The sequence below is a fragment of the Pipistrellus hanaki genome, assembly GCF_964339955.1.
Source record: "Pipistrellus hanaki genome assembly, chromosome: 1".
In the NCBI taxonomy this organism is placed as follows: domain Eukaryota; kingdom Metazoa; phylum Chordata; class Mammalia; order Chiroptera; family Vespertilionidae; genus Pipistrellus; species Pipistrellus hanaki.
Genome location: NC_140503.1, coordinates 169651513 through 169669034, shown reverse-complemented (window position 1 = coordinate 169669034; position 17522 = coordinate 169651513). Strand labels below are relative to the sequence as shown.

The window sequence follows — 17522 nt, the reverse complement described above, 5'->3', positions numbered from 1 at the left end:
AATTCACCATCATTTTATAATAGGGAAGGCGTTTGGAAAAAAGGATTCACTTAGAGAAAAATTGCTTTACATCTGTCAGAGACAATTAAATGGTAATAGTGCTAGTGGTCCCAAGTTATGCAATCAACTACATGTTGATGCCCCTTAATGTGAAGATTGATATACAGCCCATGCATGTCCTTTGGAGTGTAGAACCAGTTACAGCAGTGTTCTGAGGGCTGTGCAAACACGGACATGAGTGTGGGGCACATTCAGAGAAAACCCTCTTAATATTTATAGGAAAACAAATATGGTTATTGTATAGACTACAGTGCAAATGCTTTTGAGTTTAAAGACTAAACGAACTGCTACAATGCTGGAATTCTGATGCACGTGGCAGTCTGTGTCAGATTACTCCCAGATGCTTGAATTGTGTACCTTCATTCTTCTCTGTCACTTTGGGGAGAACTTTTACAGGACTGATATCATCTTGCGCAGTGAGAGAAAAGAGAACAGCATCTTCCTAAAAATGTGTCCATCAGCAACACTGATGAGAAGATAGGGCATTGTTGGGCTTTGCACGCATGGATTTTTGTTTTTTTGTTTTTAAGGAACATCAACACACATTAAGAGAAAACCTATGCTTCAAAGCAAAGCAGAGAGAGTATAAAGTGGGAATATGAAAATTCGGGAGAACATGAATCACATGTAATTATGAAGGCCTGTTATTGTTAAGATGTATTCTGGTTGGAAATATTTTATAACTTAAAAAGAGTATGGGAAGAATAGGTACTCAATACATGATGGATGTTAGAATCAATTAAATACTCTTCATAGAGAAACACAGATGTTACCCATTACACAACTGTGTAGAGCTCTTCCCAGGAGAGAAGGGGGTAGAACTCCCAGTCATCACCCATCCTGGACTTTCAGGGGAAGTCCGGACTGTACATGTTCAAAATATTGGATCACAGACATACAGCAGGTACTCAAATAAAATCATTTTGTTCAATGTCATTTTGTTATAGATTAATGAGATGCTGTAGGAGCTTAACTCTTGTTTATATCAGTTAGCCAACAATAAAATTGGTTTTGTTGTACATCATTTTGCCTAAAGTCACCACCTATCAAGTGTGCCATGAGGACTTATTGTATTTAATTATGGGATTTCAAACTCTACTTTTTCTTTTATTCTACTTATCTGTTTGTATATATTTATGGAAAAATATGTGAGCTGACCTCTTAGGCAAGTATGAATAATCATACACCAAGATTTTCTAAAGAGAAAACATACCACTAAGCAGTGCTGTGGTGTGAGGTATTCGTAAGGACAGGTGACGGCTTTGTCAGCACACCTGTCACAAGGACAGATCTGCCTGTTGTCAGCCCGGTGCCCACCTGAGGGGAATGGAAACTTGCTCCCATTGTTTTAATTGGATACTGGCAGAAATATATTATACAGTAAAAAACAAAGTTATTTAAAAAAAAAAAAGATAACATGAAACCCAGGAAGGCATATCTGAATATGTTTTTATTATGAAAGACACAAAAAGGTTTTACATGTCATTTTCCTTCCAAGCAGTACCTTGGTTTTCTTGAAAAAACGATATTGAGGCCTAGACTGATCTGACGTTTGGCATGGCAAGTGCTGGCTGAGGTGGTGGTGGCTCTTCCTTTGACCTGTTTCTCCCAGGTTGTGTACAAGTCAGTCCTATGTAGCTAGACAGCCCTCCTACGTCCGGAGGTACCAGCAAAACAGGACTGCTGGGCTTCGAAATCAGAAAATCACACATTCCTGTCCCAGCTCAGTAATGCCCAGTGTGTGACTATGCGGAAAGCTCATGTTCCTGAGGTAGCTTAGTTTTGCCAGATCACCTGACAAATGGGGTTAAAAATCGAACCTACCTTATAGAATTGTTTTCAAGGGGGTGGGGGGGAGAAAGGAGACATTATAGAGAAGACTTAGTTTCTAATATGTGATAAATAATTAAATGTTAACTGCCATTATTCATTAAAATTGAAGGCTCGTGAGTAGCTTTTAAGTAGGATGATAATAGAACAAAGAAATCAGTCTTCCTAATCTCCCTTCTGGGCAGTTGGCCCATTTTACAATAGGACTGTTGGTGGTACTCTGTATTTTTAGAGTCATCCAGATGAGTGGCACTCACGGACCGATGTGCTCATGAATGCCAGGATTGAGATGGGATCTGTTACTGGTTTGGAAAAAAAGCAAATGGCTATTTGCATTTTAGTGACAGTCCATGTTTTACAAAACCCCTTAAGATTAATGGTAGTGTATTTCTCCAATAGCCTTGGTATGTATTTATAGCAAATTGCAAAAACCCACCATAAATTTAGTACTTCATGATAGCAAACTGAAAAACGATAGCAAGAGAATAATGCAGTATCACGTACAGCTAGAGTAAGTATTCTAAAAACAACAAAAGACTGGTCTTTCATCACAACATGCCCTCCTACTAAAAGAATTCAATCAATGAGTCAATAATATTTAAACTGGCGGGTGACTTGTTTTCTAACATGAGGGCAGTATGTAACAGTGAACCAAGAGCTACACAGATGTAGTCGTGTTCCTGCAAACTGAGAAATGGTTTTACAGGAGGAAAACAAGAGTCATTTAATCACTAAGAAAACTCTACTTGTGGCCAAAGTAATAATGTGAGTTTTTATGATCTTTTTTGTTCTCACTTGCTTACCTAAAACTTCATCACTTCCTGAGTTTCCTTTTCTTTTTAAAATTTATTTCTTAAAGTATCTTAAATAATAAAAGCATAGTATGCCAATTAGCCTGGACATCCTTCCAGATGAAGCTGGGACTGCAAGGGAAGCCTAGGTCCCAGGTGCCTGCCAGTGGCTGGAGGGAAGCCTGGGCCCTGGAGGCCAGAGTAGGGAAGGAAGGCCTACTCGTGCACGAATTTTGTGCATCGGGCCTCTAATAGTTAGTATACAATCTTATGTTGGCTATAATATGTTTCAAGTGTATCATATAGTGATTTGGCATCTTTATGCCTTACAATGTGATCACATCACTAATTCCAGTAATCATGTATCATCTTGTAAACTTACCACAATATTCTTTACTATATTCCCCTTTCCCTTTGACTGTAGTCACTCATCCCACATTCCTCCCTCTGGTAATCATCCCTTTGGTTTGTTACTATGAATCTGTTTTTCTTTTGTTTGTTTTTAGATTCCACATGTAGGTGAAACCATATATATTTGTCTTTCTCTGCCTGACTTATTTCACTTAGCATAGTACTCTCTAGATCTATCTAAGTTTCCTTTTCTTAATGTACCCTTTTATTCCTCTCACCCCATCCATTGCTCAGGAATGAAGTGCCATAGATAAAAATGTTTGGCACCTAACAGGCACTGAGTAAAAATTTGTTTTTTTGTTTTTTTGTTTTTTTAATTTCTCATCGCCCCACAAAAAATACTCTAGACAATTTGTATTCATGTACAGGGGTTCACACATTTTATTTTCCCTGAAAATTTCCTAGCAAAATATACTAACTAAGCTTCTATGGGAAGCCAATAAAAATTGCAACTAATATGCTGTGGTAGATAAATGTGAAACATTGAAGCCATATTCAAAGAAAAATATTAAGGTGTTCAGTGCATCATAATTAGATAATTTAATAATATTCCACTGAATCTCAAGACTACAAAAGTGTTAGCAAGCATGCATACAGCATACACAATCATATAGAAAAAGGCTTTAAAGTCTTAGAGGTCAGCTCTGCTAAGAGGAATCTAATTCATTCAAAAACATAAAAATCAGCCCTGGCTAGTGGTTCAATGGTTGGAGCGTTATCCCTTCTACCCAAAGGTAATGGGTTCGCTTCCTGGTCAGGGCACATACCTAAGTTGCTGGTCAGTCCTCGGTTAGGATGCCTACAAAAGGCAACAGATTGATGGTGAAGATTTTAAAAGCAAACAATATGTTTTAAAACAAAAACAACAAAAAACAAAAATAAAATAAAATAATAAAAAGCAAACAAACAAAACATAAATGTCGGAATTTTGTGAACAGGATGTGGACTTTCTTTACCCCCTTTCTTTCCCCTTCTATCATCAAAACAACATTTTTAAAAATATATTTTATTGATTTTTTACAGAGAGGAGGAGAGAGGGATAGGGAGTTAGAAACGTCTAACTCCTAGCAAAAGATACTAACTAAGCTTCTATGGGAAGCCAATAAAAATTGCAACTAATATGCTGTGGTAGATAAATGTGAAACATTGCAGCCATATTCAAAGAAAAATATTAAGGTGTTCAGTGCATCATAATTAGATAATTTAATAATATTCCACTGAATCTCAAGACTACAAAAGTGTTAGCAAGCATGCATACAGCATACACAATCATACAGTATAGAAAAAGGCTTTAAAGTCTTAGAGGTCAGCTCTGCTAAGAGGAATCTAATTCTCATCGCCCCACATGAGAGAGAAATATTGACCAGCTGCCTCTTGCACACCCCCTACCAGGGATGTGCCCACAACCAATGTACATGCCCTTGACCGGAATCGAACCTGGGACCCTTCAGTCCACAGACCGATGCTCTACCACTGAGCCAAACCGGTTTCAGCTCAAAAAAAAATTTTTACTGGGGGTCTATTTCATTGTTTTTTAAGAATTGTACTACTTGCAATGAAGTAGAATACATATCTCCCCCCTCCCCCCCCACACAAATATATGTACACATATTGCTTACTATAAAATGTATTGTTTTTAAAATAATATCAATAACTATGGGAATGAACAAGGTTGGATTTTCACTTGACCCAGACATTGGAAATAAATGTCATTCTAGTACCTGTGTTCATTTACCTAATGTGTCTATACACTTATGTTAATATTTTGGAAAGTGTCGAAGTAACTATTTTGACCAGGTATTTGTTGGCTTTGTATCTGGAGGGGAAAGAAGCTTGGTTAAAAATGATTAACAAATTAGGAGAGCAAGAAAAAAAATCTCCTCAAGGTAACAGACACTGCGCTGTATTGTTAATCGAAGGGATATATTTTATTGATTCACTGTTGACTGTCCTGGGGAGAACATGCTTAATAATGGATGAATGAGATGAATAAAGCCTTTCTCGGGCACCCAGCGCAATCTTGCCTCTAGTATCTCCAAATAAATGATGGCCTTTTGCCTGGTGTGAAACTGCAAGACCAAATCAAGTGATTGCAGCTAGCCAAGGCTTTCATTTCCATCCGACTGTTTTATTCACAGCGTGAGGCGGCTCCCAGATGCTCTGTGATGGTTGTCACTGGAGCGAAGTTTCATTACCATTTCTTTCTATATAATTTTTCTATTATCTTAATAAATGCTACCCACCAATATGTGATAACCATTAAAAAGAACTGCTGGACCATGTCTCCTGGGGTTCCATATTATAGTCAATCTATACTTCATAATTAGAAAGCCCATTAAAAGAAAATTAGGAAATAAAAGATAATCCTAACTTATCTCCCGTGACCTGCATCCTATTCTGTGTGATTTTTTTTTTTATTACATGTCCCTCCTCTTTAGGTTATAAAGTAGGTTTCATCATAGACTGATGGTTAAAGGGGAAGCCCGAGGGCCTCTGTGCACCATTGCTCCGGCTTCTGTTTGCAAGGACGCTGCACCCGCACCACTCACATTTTGTCATTCATGGCAATAGAGTCTTTTAGGAAAAGCAGAGATGTTTGCGGGACCCATCATTTTAGCTTCCTTTTACTGTCCCAGCTTATCTTTCAGTGCTTTTTGCACATGTTTGCAGCAGGAATCAGAAAAGGAAACGCAGCGAATTTGGATAGTCACCTGATTTGGAATTTCTCTAGCTTAGGGTTTGTATAAAACACAGATGTTAGAAACATACTCCTGAAGAATGTCGCTTCATATGCTAAAGCCGTGGCCTGCAAACTGCAGCTTGCTAGTCACATGCTGCTCTTTGGACTCTTGAGTGTGGCTCTTCCACAAAATACCATGGCCTGGGCGAGTCTATTATATTTTGAAGAAGTGGCGGTAGAAGAAGTTTAATTTGGCTCTCAAAAGAAATGTCAGTCATTGTACTGTTGATATTTGGCTCTGTTGACTAATGAGTTTGCTGATCACTGTGCTAAAGGTAAGATAAGTGGGTATGAAAAAGAAGTTTTTGTGAAAATACTTCTATAAGTTTTGTGGCTAAACATATCCAGCTTAATACAGGTAGCAGCTCAGCTCTTGAACGTCCAGTGCAGGATCACAGTGAGCATGGGAAAGCGACCGTGCCCCATGCGGGCCAGACCTGACCTTTTCACTCATTAGAGTGAAAATCTCAAGCATCAGGCCTGGTAAAGATACATAGGAAAACAACACAGATAATAACAAGAAAGAGTGAAGAAAAACTTTCTATTAATTCTGTTTTAAGATTAAAGGCTGAAATAGTGGCAGGTAATTTCCCTGAGATCTACTTCTCTCAAAGTTCCTCTCATCTGCCTTGTCATCCCTACAAAAGCCACTTTGCTTTTTTATTGATCTAGAAATTGAAAGCATAAATATTTGACTTTCTCCAGAGGCACATGCGTGCTCACATTTTCCAGGGCCCTTAACGAAATCTGATATGACCAGGTAGGCAGGGAGCTTATTCAGTTTTATTCTGCATCTATTTTCCAGTTACTGAATTTCCTAAAGAAGTTGCTGAAATAGAATGGGCTAAAACATTAAAGTTTTATTGTCATGACTCTTAAATGTATTCTGATTCAGAGCAGGTTAGTGAGTTTCACGTGCTTGTAACCCCACAAGCTATGCGGAGGGAATACTTTCAGATTTAGTTGACTTTTATGAAGCACCCTTCCAATACCAGTCTTCTTACTAGAGGATCTCCATAAACTACATTTTAATATATGTGTTATAATACATAGGCATTTAATAATCACATATATTATCACATTCTCCCCAGGGGTATCATTCTGCTTTCTCCAGGTCATAAAGCTAGTAATTATCTTAGCTACCATTTATTTAGCTCTTGCCTAGTACCGGACCCTGTACTGACAGTGATGCCTACGTTGTTTTATTTAATCTACACAGGCTCCTTCTGAGGTAGATAGTTCTAAATCCAATGTCACAAACGAGGGATTGTAGTCAACAGGAGTGGGATAACTTCCTCAGAATTAAGTGGCGAGGGAGTTGGAAACCCTGTGCTTCTGAAGGTAGCAGAATTTCAGCCGAAGTCTCCGAGTGTCCCTTTCTCTCCATCGTGATGTGGTGGTAACATCAGAGCAGACAGATCTGCCTCAGGGGCCAGTTGTTGCTTGTACTGGACCTCGTGGTCTTACGTGAGCTTTTGTATGTATTCCTGATGGTACAGTTCCTGCTGAGGAGTCATGGGGCAGTTCCTGGTGCCAGGTTACTAGACGATAAAGAAGGACAGCATTGAGCAATGCAGTCGATAGTCCCTCTGCAGGAGGTATATTAGCAAGGACACATGGATGTGTCCACGAATAGCTCCCACAGCCTGTTCTTTCTCTAGCTCTCTCATGAAACATAAAGAAGGGACAGCTGGCCAAAGAGTGAAAACTCACAGACACGTGTTTAGATGTCTCTTACTGACCATGCTCATTCCCCTGTTCCAGAGGATCAGCTAGAATTTGATACGTGGAAAGGAGGATCAAGAAGTGAAAATCCAAGTAACATAAAACGATTAACCCACGGAAACTCCCTGAAACCAAGTATGGGGCACAGACTGTCCCGGTAACAAGTGGCTGATTCTACCTGAGCCAGGCTCTTAGGGAAAGACTTCCTTTGCTTCATAAGCCACGGTGCTCAGCAAATAGTGAGGACAGGCACAGCGCAGTGTATTTTGGCTTTTCCACTTGACCTTTCCAGAATCCCAATTAAGGATATTGTAAATTCTATATAAACAGACCATTCTGCAGTTGGTTGCCAAAAATATTTGTATCGTGTGTGTATCATGCATCCAATTCTAGATCCAAACGGTGACCAATGGCTCTTATAGACCAAACTTCCAATTGGAATTAGTCATTTTTTTCCCCTCCTGTGAGCTCAAATAAATTAACTTTTAATCTTATTTATGGACTCTATCATATTCTGCCAATATATATTTATGGAAGCACTTGTTTATGTATTTATTTTAAAGTCTTTCTCTTGAAGCAGCTGCTTATTAAAACAAGTATGAATAGTTGATATTTTTTACTGTCCTTTTGATACTGGCCTTTTGGTATTTTGAGAGAACTATGGACTTTATTTCGTAGCTTGACTCCGAGGAAAACGAAAAAGGTACAAGGAATTTTAAGAACGGCATTGACGTGTCCCCAAAACTTAAGAGCAGTTGCTAAAAGTTCAGACTGGAATCCTATTTTAGTTTCCTCATGGTCTTCATTACCTCTCCTTCATTTCACACACAAAGAGCATTGACTGTCCTTCCCCTTCCCAACCCACTCCTTGTTTCTATGCAGAGAAAGCGTGTTTCAAAAAGACCTTCACTGCCTCGTGCAGGAAGCTCATAAAATTGCTTGGAAGTACCTGGCTCAGGACGAGCAGCTTCTGAGGCCCCAGCTAAGTAGTGCCTGTGGTTGCACATTCGCTGTTTTCTTCCCAACACTCAGACATTTCCGTTCCAGTCAAGATTCACATCATCTAACACCAGCAACGCCTCTCCCACCTTGAATTCTACGGCCACCTGCATCATCTTGGTTTTGATAGTTAGCAATGCTGGGTAGGGAAAGAAAGAATGCTGAGCAGGTTTGGGTACCAACTCTACTTCGGATTGACCCTGTAACCTTGGGCAAGAACCCTGGCATAGCGTGGTCCGGAGTCCCACTCAACACAAAAAGGGTTTAAAGGGCTTGTGTGTTTTTCAGTGAACCAATGGAGTCATGTGAGAAATGTGCTTCAAGCCGTTAGGACAAAATGGTAACAAAAAATGTAGGTTTTGTGGAAGATGACTTGCTAACATCGTTCTTTTGGGAGTGGATGCATGTTTGGTTGTATTGCTTGGGACAAGCGTCCTTTCACCTGTGTTGGTTCTTTCTGTGACCTGTGATGAGACAGAGCATAAGCCCATAGACAGTGTGTATGTGTGCTGGTTTTACAGAGCAAATGGAAATGCTCTGGCAGCAGCCAGCTTTAGGTTGAAAATGTTCCAGTTCCAGAGCCTTCAAAGGTCAGCATGGACTCTCAAATTGAGAACTAGGACTTAAGCTAAATAGTTCCCCTCTTTTTCTTTCTTTCCTTACTTCCTTGTGTTTGTCTTTATCTGCTCTCATTCATTTGTGTCTACAAATTAAATGGCCCCTTTCCTCGCTTCTTTTATTAATCATAAACAAATATTTTTCATACTTATTGAAGTATAATTGACAAAAACAATTTTAATATACTTAAAGTGTACAATATGATTTCATTTACATATGAATTGTGAAAGTTTTCCATCAAGTTAATTAACACATCCACAACCTCACATATTTATTTTGTTTGATGAGAACACTCAAGTTCTATTCTCAGCAAATTTTAATTAAATAATACAGTATTATTAATTATTGTCACCATATGTTACATTAGGTCCTTAGATTTTATTCATAGTCCAGAGTGCTAACCATTACACAATGGACTTAGATTTTATTCATCTTAAAGAGAAAGTTCATATCCTTTTACCAGCCTCTCCCTATTTCCCTACCACCAGTCCCTGGCCACCATCTTTTTACTCTCTGTTTTGTTGAGTTAGACCTATTTTTTCTTTTCTTAAGATTCTACCTATAAGTGATACCAGGCAGTGTTAGTCTTTGTCTTTGGCTCATTTCATTTAAAATTAAAGTGCTTCATGTTTATCCATGTTGCTGCAAATAGCAGGATTTCCTTCTTTTTAAAGATTGAATAATAAACAAATATTTTTGAGTTCCTGTTAGTTAAGTGCCAAACTGGGCAGATTCTGGGGAAACACCGTGAACAAGACATGTCCCTTCTATTCTTCCCTGACAGAGCTTACATTTGAAAGTTCACAGACAGATAAACCTGTTTGGTTCTCCTTACAAATTTATGTAGGTGAGATGTAAACCATGGCAAACCAAATGGACAGGCTAGGAGCTTGGGGAAGGGGTGTTGCTTAGGGACCAAACAATAATTAGCAATTTGGATGTTAAATGAACTGTGGAACCCTCAAAGACAAAAACCTGGTAATTGTTAATGGACAGTATTTCCATACATTAGAGATATTCCGAGTAGCAGTGTATTTTATAATACAGAAAGCTTCACATATTATGAAAAAGGCTCATCTGATAAAGAAAACTTTTAATTATAGAGTACTTTTTAAATACTAAATGAAATAGTTGCAAGAGGAGGGTTGGCTTAATAAGTAAATTTGATTTTTTGCAGGTAACATCTACAAATGATGTCAAATTAGATGAAATAATTTTTAAAAATTAGATTAAATATTCACCCCAATTATATGTATATAATTTATTATTTATTTATTACTGTTTTTTCCCCCCACACATTTTCAAAGACATATTTTCTCATACATAGTCCAAACTCACAAAAATTCCCAAGAGGTTGACTCTTACTTAGTGAAACTGCATTTTATGAGTTTGACTCTACATGAAGGCAGACATCAACTTGTTAATAGCCATGTCTTCTACTGAAGTATGAAACCTGAAACAAATTTTAATGCCATCTCATTCGGTATTTGCCATGTTTCTTACCAGATTAGAGCATGACAGATGTGACCAAATTTTTTATTATTTTATCTAGGTGAAAGGTAAATATCTATAACAATAAAAGCATAATATGCTAATTAGACTGGATGTCTTTTCAGATGACCTTCCAGACGAAGCTGGGGCTGTAAGGGAAGCCCGGGTCCTGGGTGCCTGAGGGAAGCAGGTGCTGGCAGCTGGGGGGAAGGAAGGCCTACTCTTGCATGAATTTCAGGCACCAGGCCTCTAGTAGTTGTAATAAAAGAAAATTAATTGTGCCCTTACATTGTTATTAAAGACATTTGTAATGCCTAGCCCTGCATTTTCAGATGACCAGTTCTGCATTTTTTTTTGTCATTTACATTTTCCTTTTATAGTAAAAATGATCTTTGTCTTACAGTTAATATCTCAGTATCTAATGACACCACATTGGCGCCAGAGGAATTGCCATCTATGTTTCCTACTGACTTGGTAAGTGACTTAATATTCCAAGCCACTTGTACACTTGCATATTGTATACCCTAATTATTATATTCATAATGTCATGTCTCCTGCCACTCAGCAAGCCTAGCCCACGCACGTTGAACACTCAGTGATGGTAGGACAGAAATAATACTTTCCTTTCTCTATTTAGCTTGCTTTTTCTTTTGTGTGTGTGTTATTAAAAAAAAAAAAAATTGGAGTGAATATTTACTTCTACCGAATGCTTTTTAAACCTGCTTAGGAATTTAATTGCTTAGCCAATTAACTGTTACCTTGAAATATTTTCACAAGGTAAAGTGAGGGGAGTCGAGAAATGAGAGCATGGTGTCCTCTCTCTGTTCCTAGTACAATTAGGAATTCTTCTGACTGTGTTCCCTTCACTAACACTAAGGGTGATTGTAGCGGGATATTTCCCCTGTCACTTAGGAAAAAACCCAAGCCTCTGTCACATGATATCCTTTCCCATGGCAAGTAACCAAGGATCTTTGAGAGACTTGAACTAAGTTTTAAAAATGAGCTGTTTTGCATGGAAGGTCACACACTGGAAGGAGACTTTTGTGCTGGAGAAAAAGAGAAAAGTGCTGTCTCACACTTCCAATTGTGTTCCTCCTGCACTGGACATGGACTCTGACCAAAGAATATCAATCTCTCACTTATAAAGACCGGAACCATAATACCTTGTATTGATAGAGTGCCCATCTCTCAGGAGACCAGAACACTTCTGCAGGTATTATACCCAACATCCCTTTCAAAGACGATGTTTTGTATCTGTCCTGGACAACTCCCACTTGACCCTGTTTCTCTCTTGTTTTCATAGTCTGTGGCTCTCTCTTAACTTTTTAAAAAAGTTTTCTCTGACTTTCCCCAAATGTAGCCTCTTTTATTCTTCCACACTTGTGTGTGTGTGTGTGTGTGTGTGTGTGTGTGTGCGCGCGCGCCTATACCTTTTAAAAGCCACATTGAGAAAAGAGTTCAGTTTTCAGTCTTTCAGCCAGCCAGCCTATTGCCTGAAAGGATTTGATAAAAAATACAGAGAAAAATACTGTCTTCTAGACTTTAAAGAATTTTAATTAAAATCTAATAAAAATTTAAAAGTATATTTAATTAAAACTGTAAGCAATAAAAATTAATAAAACACTTGCTTCCACTGACTTAGAGATTGTTCCTAACTTAATTATTTTTGTTTAATTAATCAAGGAAAGCTATAAAATTAATGAATTTTTAAGCCCTGTCTTTGGGCAAGACCTGGGGAGACTTAGTAATTGATATATTGTAATTATAGTCGGATGACACTGTAAGATTCATTGAAAACAAATGGCAGTTTGTGACCATGATAGAGGCTATAAAGGCACAATGATGATTGTAAGTTAGCTGCCAATTATAGAGCATCTGCTACCAACAAGGTGTTTCACATGTCTTATAATCATTATAAGCCTTAATATCTATTATAATCATTAACACAAACTACCAGGCATGATTATCTCCATTTGGTAAATGAAAGAAACAGTTTACCGGAGGTAAGAAATCTTTCTTGCTCTAGATCACGTAGCCATAAATTTGTGGAACAAAGAATTGAAGTGTGGGTAGTTCTAAGACTTGGGATATTGAAATGTTTACCCTTTCAGTTCCTGTGAGTGCTGTACACTCCTGTGTGTTAATTGCACACCTTAATTAAATTGTTAAGTTGCTATGTTCAGAGAAAAAAATTAGGAAAAAATATGCATATGTGTGTATATAATTATGAAAGATAATGTTTGTTCTATTTTTATTTCTCCTTTTCTATCCATATCAGTTCCTTTGTATAAACACACACACACACCCACACGCACGCACGCACGCACGCACACGGGCACACAATGACACAATATAGGTAGAAAATCTAGAAATGAGTATTGAAGAGATAATATGATTATTATTAGCAATAACTACCATTTTTAAGCACCTACTAAGGGACAGACTCTTTACGTTAATTGTCTATAATCCTTACAATAACTTTGTGAGTTATTATGTAACCTGTAATTTATAGACGAAACAGAGGCTTAGAGAGGTTAACTGATCTTCCAAAGGCCATATCACCAGTATATAGTAAAACCAGGATTTGAACTTAGGCTTTCCAACTTCAAAATTTGCCCATTTCCATTCTTTGGGTAATCAAAACAGTGTTTCATGTAGAAGATTTGCAGATATTAAGTTCTCGTGTCAGACTGCCTAGCTTCAGATGCAAGGCTCCACTACTTAACAGCCCCTAGAACCTTCTTAGTTTCCCTTCTGTAAACTGGTGATGGTTATAGTACATACACCAAGATACTGAAAGGTGGGGCCAAAGTAGGCTTACAGTTGTCAGTACACAAAACACAAAGTTTATTCTTGTATTATTGATTACCTTTTGCATTATTTCCCATACAAACACCTACAAACCTACTTTTGCTCCACCCTGTATAAGGGTCAAATGAATAAACAGATAGGATGTAGCACCGTAACTGGCACATATCTCTGTCATCATGCCGTTATTGTTCTGTTTGGATGTTATTACCATTCCAGTAGGCCATGCTGCCTCCATAACTCAGACTGATGGAGAGAAGAAACGGAAGCCCCTGCTTCCCACAGGCTGCTGAGACCCCTGTCTGCCCAGCCACGCGAGCTCCACCACCTGAACCTTCACTGTGACGTACAGTCATCAGCACTTAATTTCCTCCTTTTCCTTTCAGCCATAATTAGATCAGGAGAGAAGGTGCTGCGAAAGTGACACGCAGTGCCAGGCACCAGCCAGGCTCCCTCTCCCAGACCCTGAGAACATCCTCCCGGAGGAAGGAAGGCCTTTTCTTTCAGCTTCATTGGCAGGATGACAAGCCGTCTTCTTCCTAGTGATAGGGGATGAGGGGGGCGGGCATGTCTTCATGGGGAAAGAGCAGGAAAATTGGGGCATTGGAACATTTAGACAGGGATTAGAACTCCAGAATAGCCATCCCCCGAGATAAAAGGGCAGGTTTTCCATTATTTTCATTTATTGTTGGATTCATTGTGTCTTTAATTCTTCTTACCTTTATCAGTTTTCCCATAGATTTCTCCTCTGGTATATTCCTTCAACTCGTAAGCAAAATTCATTCATAGGTCCCTTTAAGACTTTGAGACCAGCCACGGTTTATCCACCCTGTATATCCAGGGGTCCTCAAACTTTTTAAAGTGGGGGCCAGATCACGGTCCCTCAGAGAGCTGGAGGGCCGGACTATATGAACTACTAATTCCTACTGTAACACCTCGGCTGCGCTCACTGCCCAAAAAACCTGGCGGGCAGGATCAGACTCCCCTGGGGGCTGCATGTGGCCCGCGGGCCGTAGTTTGAAGACCCCTGAAACAGTAAGCTTTAAGATCTGTTGGCTTCCACTTAGCAGTTCTCAATGGGAGAGACCAGATTTCAAAAATCTAATGCCATCTCTTCTGAGGAGGTCATTGAATGGAGCAGGTGGTATGTCCTTTTTATGTTAAATTCCTTTTTTATGTTTTTTTTTTTTTTGTTTTTTGTTTTTTTTTTAGTAAGTTGAGGCCTGTCGTAGAATGTGCAGTTCTTAACGTGTTCACTGCAATGCATTTTGGCAATTTTATACACTCATGTAACCGCCACCCCAAACAAGAACAGTCCCCTCATCCCAGAATGCCCCGTGGAATGTCCGAGATCTTGTTCTCTGCCCCAGCGTTTGGGCTTTGGGAGATCTTTCTTTTTCCGACTGCTCTGCCCTCAACCTCCAGGGGTCAGATGCCTTAGTCCTCTTCAGTCAAAAGTGCCTGAATGGCTCCAAGGGTTTTCTCTCAGCTCTCCTGCCCTGCCTCCCCACTGAGGAAAGGGGCTTTCTTGCATTTGGTGGAGTCGCTGTGTCTAAGGGGGGATTTCTTGCAGCAATCTGATCTAACCTCCGGCCTTTTCTGTACTACCTGGGCACGCGGCAAAGACTGTGAAAAAGTTTGGTGGGTGGACACAGGCTCTATCTATGCTTAACGCCCCTCAGAATCCTAATGGGCAATAGGCAGCTTTTATAAAAATCCATTTAAGGCTTGCCTTATTTCTCCTTACCTCCATCTGTAGTTGCTTTATCTTCCACCTGCTACTCTGCCAGGGGTGAGGCAGCCTTTGAAGGTTTTGTAACTTTTTGGAATTTATTTAGGTTTCTTTGCATCCTCATCTCTGGTAGATGTTTAAAAGTTATGATTTTATAGCTTATCCAGCTGTGATGGTATCGTGCAACTTCCTATATCTTAACTAATTAGTTTTGATATTTTACAAAACTAATTATATTTTGATATAATACAGACAACTGAAGTTCAAATGCACCCTGTCCATCATAAAATAAGATTGTCCATTACTGCAAAGCTGACTCATCCTCTGCAGGAAAGAACCCTAAATGAGTATATATACTGTTTAACCTTGAGACTTTTATTTATAGCATTACGACCATTTATATATATATTTAAAAGGCATATAGTTTACCAATCTATACTCAAAGAGAGCAATGTAAAATTGTTAATTTTTCAAAAAAAATTTTTTTTTTTTGCTGATTGTATTACCCAGAAAAGCATATCATGTCTACATGGAGATGCTGTTAATCATGGGACTAAGAAGTATTACAGCCTCATATATTCTGCTTCGCAGCCAGACATGAAAGCAAAAGTGCTTTGATTTGATATACCTTCTGGGCAATTCGACGAGTGAAGATTCATTTCAATAGGAAATGGAATGTCATTTTTATCTTCCTGTGCGTAGAGTCCTTATGCTTTTCTCTTATTGAGAAAGATAAGTGCAGAAGCCATTCTGTCCTTAAATCTCCTTGAAGATTACGTGTGCCTAGCTTTTTAAACTATTATGTAACATGTGAAACCTGCACTAAAGTAGAGCATGGCACAGGGAAACCCACATACATATGACCTAGCTTCAGAGACTGTCCACATTCTGCCCATCCTCTCATCTAGCCCCCACTTTTGTGATTGGAGAGGATACTATAGTATTTTAAATTTTGAAATTAATCTTTTAGTATACATTCCACTTTTAAGAGTTAGAAACAAATCCACTTGATAGAAACAGGGTCTCTAGGAAATGAGATCCAGAGAAATAGACTAAAATCTTTTTCTGTGAGCTTGACCTCAGTTAAAACCACCAGAAACTTGACCCATTTCCTTTACATTTTTTCCCCCTCACTGCCCATTTACATGGACAATCTGCTTTGACCCACCTGGTCCACTCACTGTCAGTCCCTCCACATGGTGAGCACCCAGTAAGGTTTGAATAAAGGACTTACTGGATAAGTGAATGAATCATTGTGTGTAAGCAAGAAAACACCTCTGTCATTTCATGTACATGTGTACAGTTTTCACTTCAACCTGAATCTCTGTAAGAAAATCAATAAAACTTCCTATTGGTATTTTTTTTTAATGCAGCCTACCTCTTTCGGAACTCTAGTTATAAAAAAGCATTATGGCCCTGGCTGGTGGCTTGGTTGGAGCCTCATCTCATACACCAAAAGGTTGTGGCTACATACCTAGGTTGCCGGTTGGTTCAATCCCAGGTTGGGCCTATATACGGGAAGCAACTAATGGATGTTTCTCACTCACATTGATTTTTTTTTTTAATTTTCTTTCTCCCTTCCTCTCCCTTTAAAATCAAAATAAATAAAAGCATATCCCCAGGTGGCAATTGGAGAAAAAAAAGTCATTCTGCCGATATAAAAAGACCTGAACTGAAATTATAGTAAATATTTGCTGAGTTTAAAACAAAGAAATCTGTTACCTATTATGACCCCTAAACTTTAAATGTATTCTGCTGAAAACATCCATTTGCAGAAATTTGAAAAAACAAAATGAGACGTTATTAATCAACTCTCAGAAGCAGAATTTGATAAAATAGTAGTTATGCAATTCAGATGTTTTTAAGTTTAAGCTAATATAGAAAAAAATATTTCAGGGAATGACTTAGAGTTTATTTTTGTTGTTGTTTTAAAGAAAAGTGTGAGCACTTTACATGTTGACTTCTATAAATCATAGCACTCTTCCTGTCCAGAAAGTCTTCTTTTATATGTATTGATCTTTTTTGACTAGATCACTCCTATCAAGAGAATTCACTGAATAGTAACTGGTATTGAGGATGCATTTGGTTTGAGGTAGAACTCTTGCTTCCAAAGGACAGGAGAAATTTACCTTTCCATACTTATTTGCAAGGTATCCTCAAGTAGCTCTTCTGTTTACACATAATATACCCACTAGCTCTCTACCCAAGAGGAAGTCCAATATCATGCTGTCAGTATCTGGTGTGGATCATGCTTTCCAGCTCATAGACAGCCTCACTGTGTACTCATATGGCAGAAGGGGCAAAGGAATCTCTCTGG

At 38.6% G+C, this 17522-nt stretch overlaps 1 protein-coding gene across 5 annotated transcripts in view; it reads left to right on the top strand.

Moving 5' to 3' along the window:
- SLC4A4 (solute carrier family 4 member 4) overlaps positions 1-17522 on the top strand; it is a 323102-nt gene that overhangs the window by 260502 nt on the left and 45078 nt on the right. For all 5 annotated transcript variants that reach the window (XM_084889751.1, XM_084889749.1, XM_084889747.1 and 2 more), the window contains exon 15: positions 11069-11139. In XM_084889751.1, the coding sequence (XP_084745877.1) occupies positions 11069-11139 (71 nt within the window). The remainder of the gene's footprint in view (positions 1-11068; positions 11140-17522) is intronic.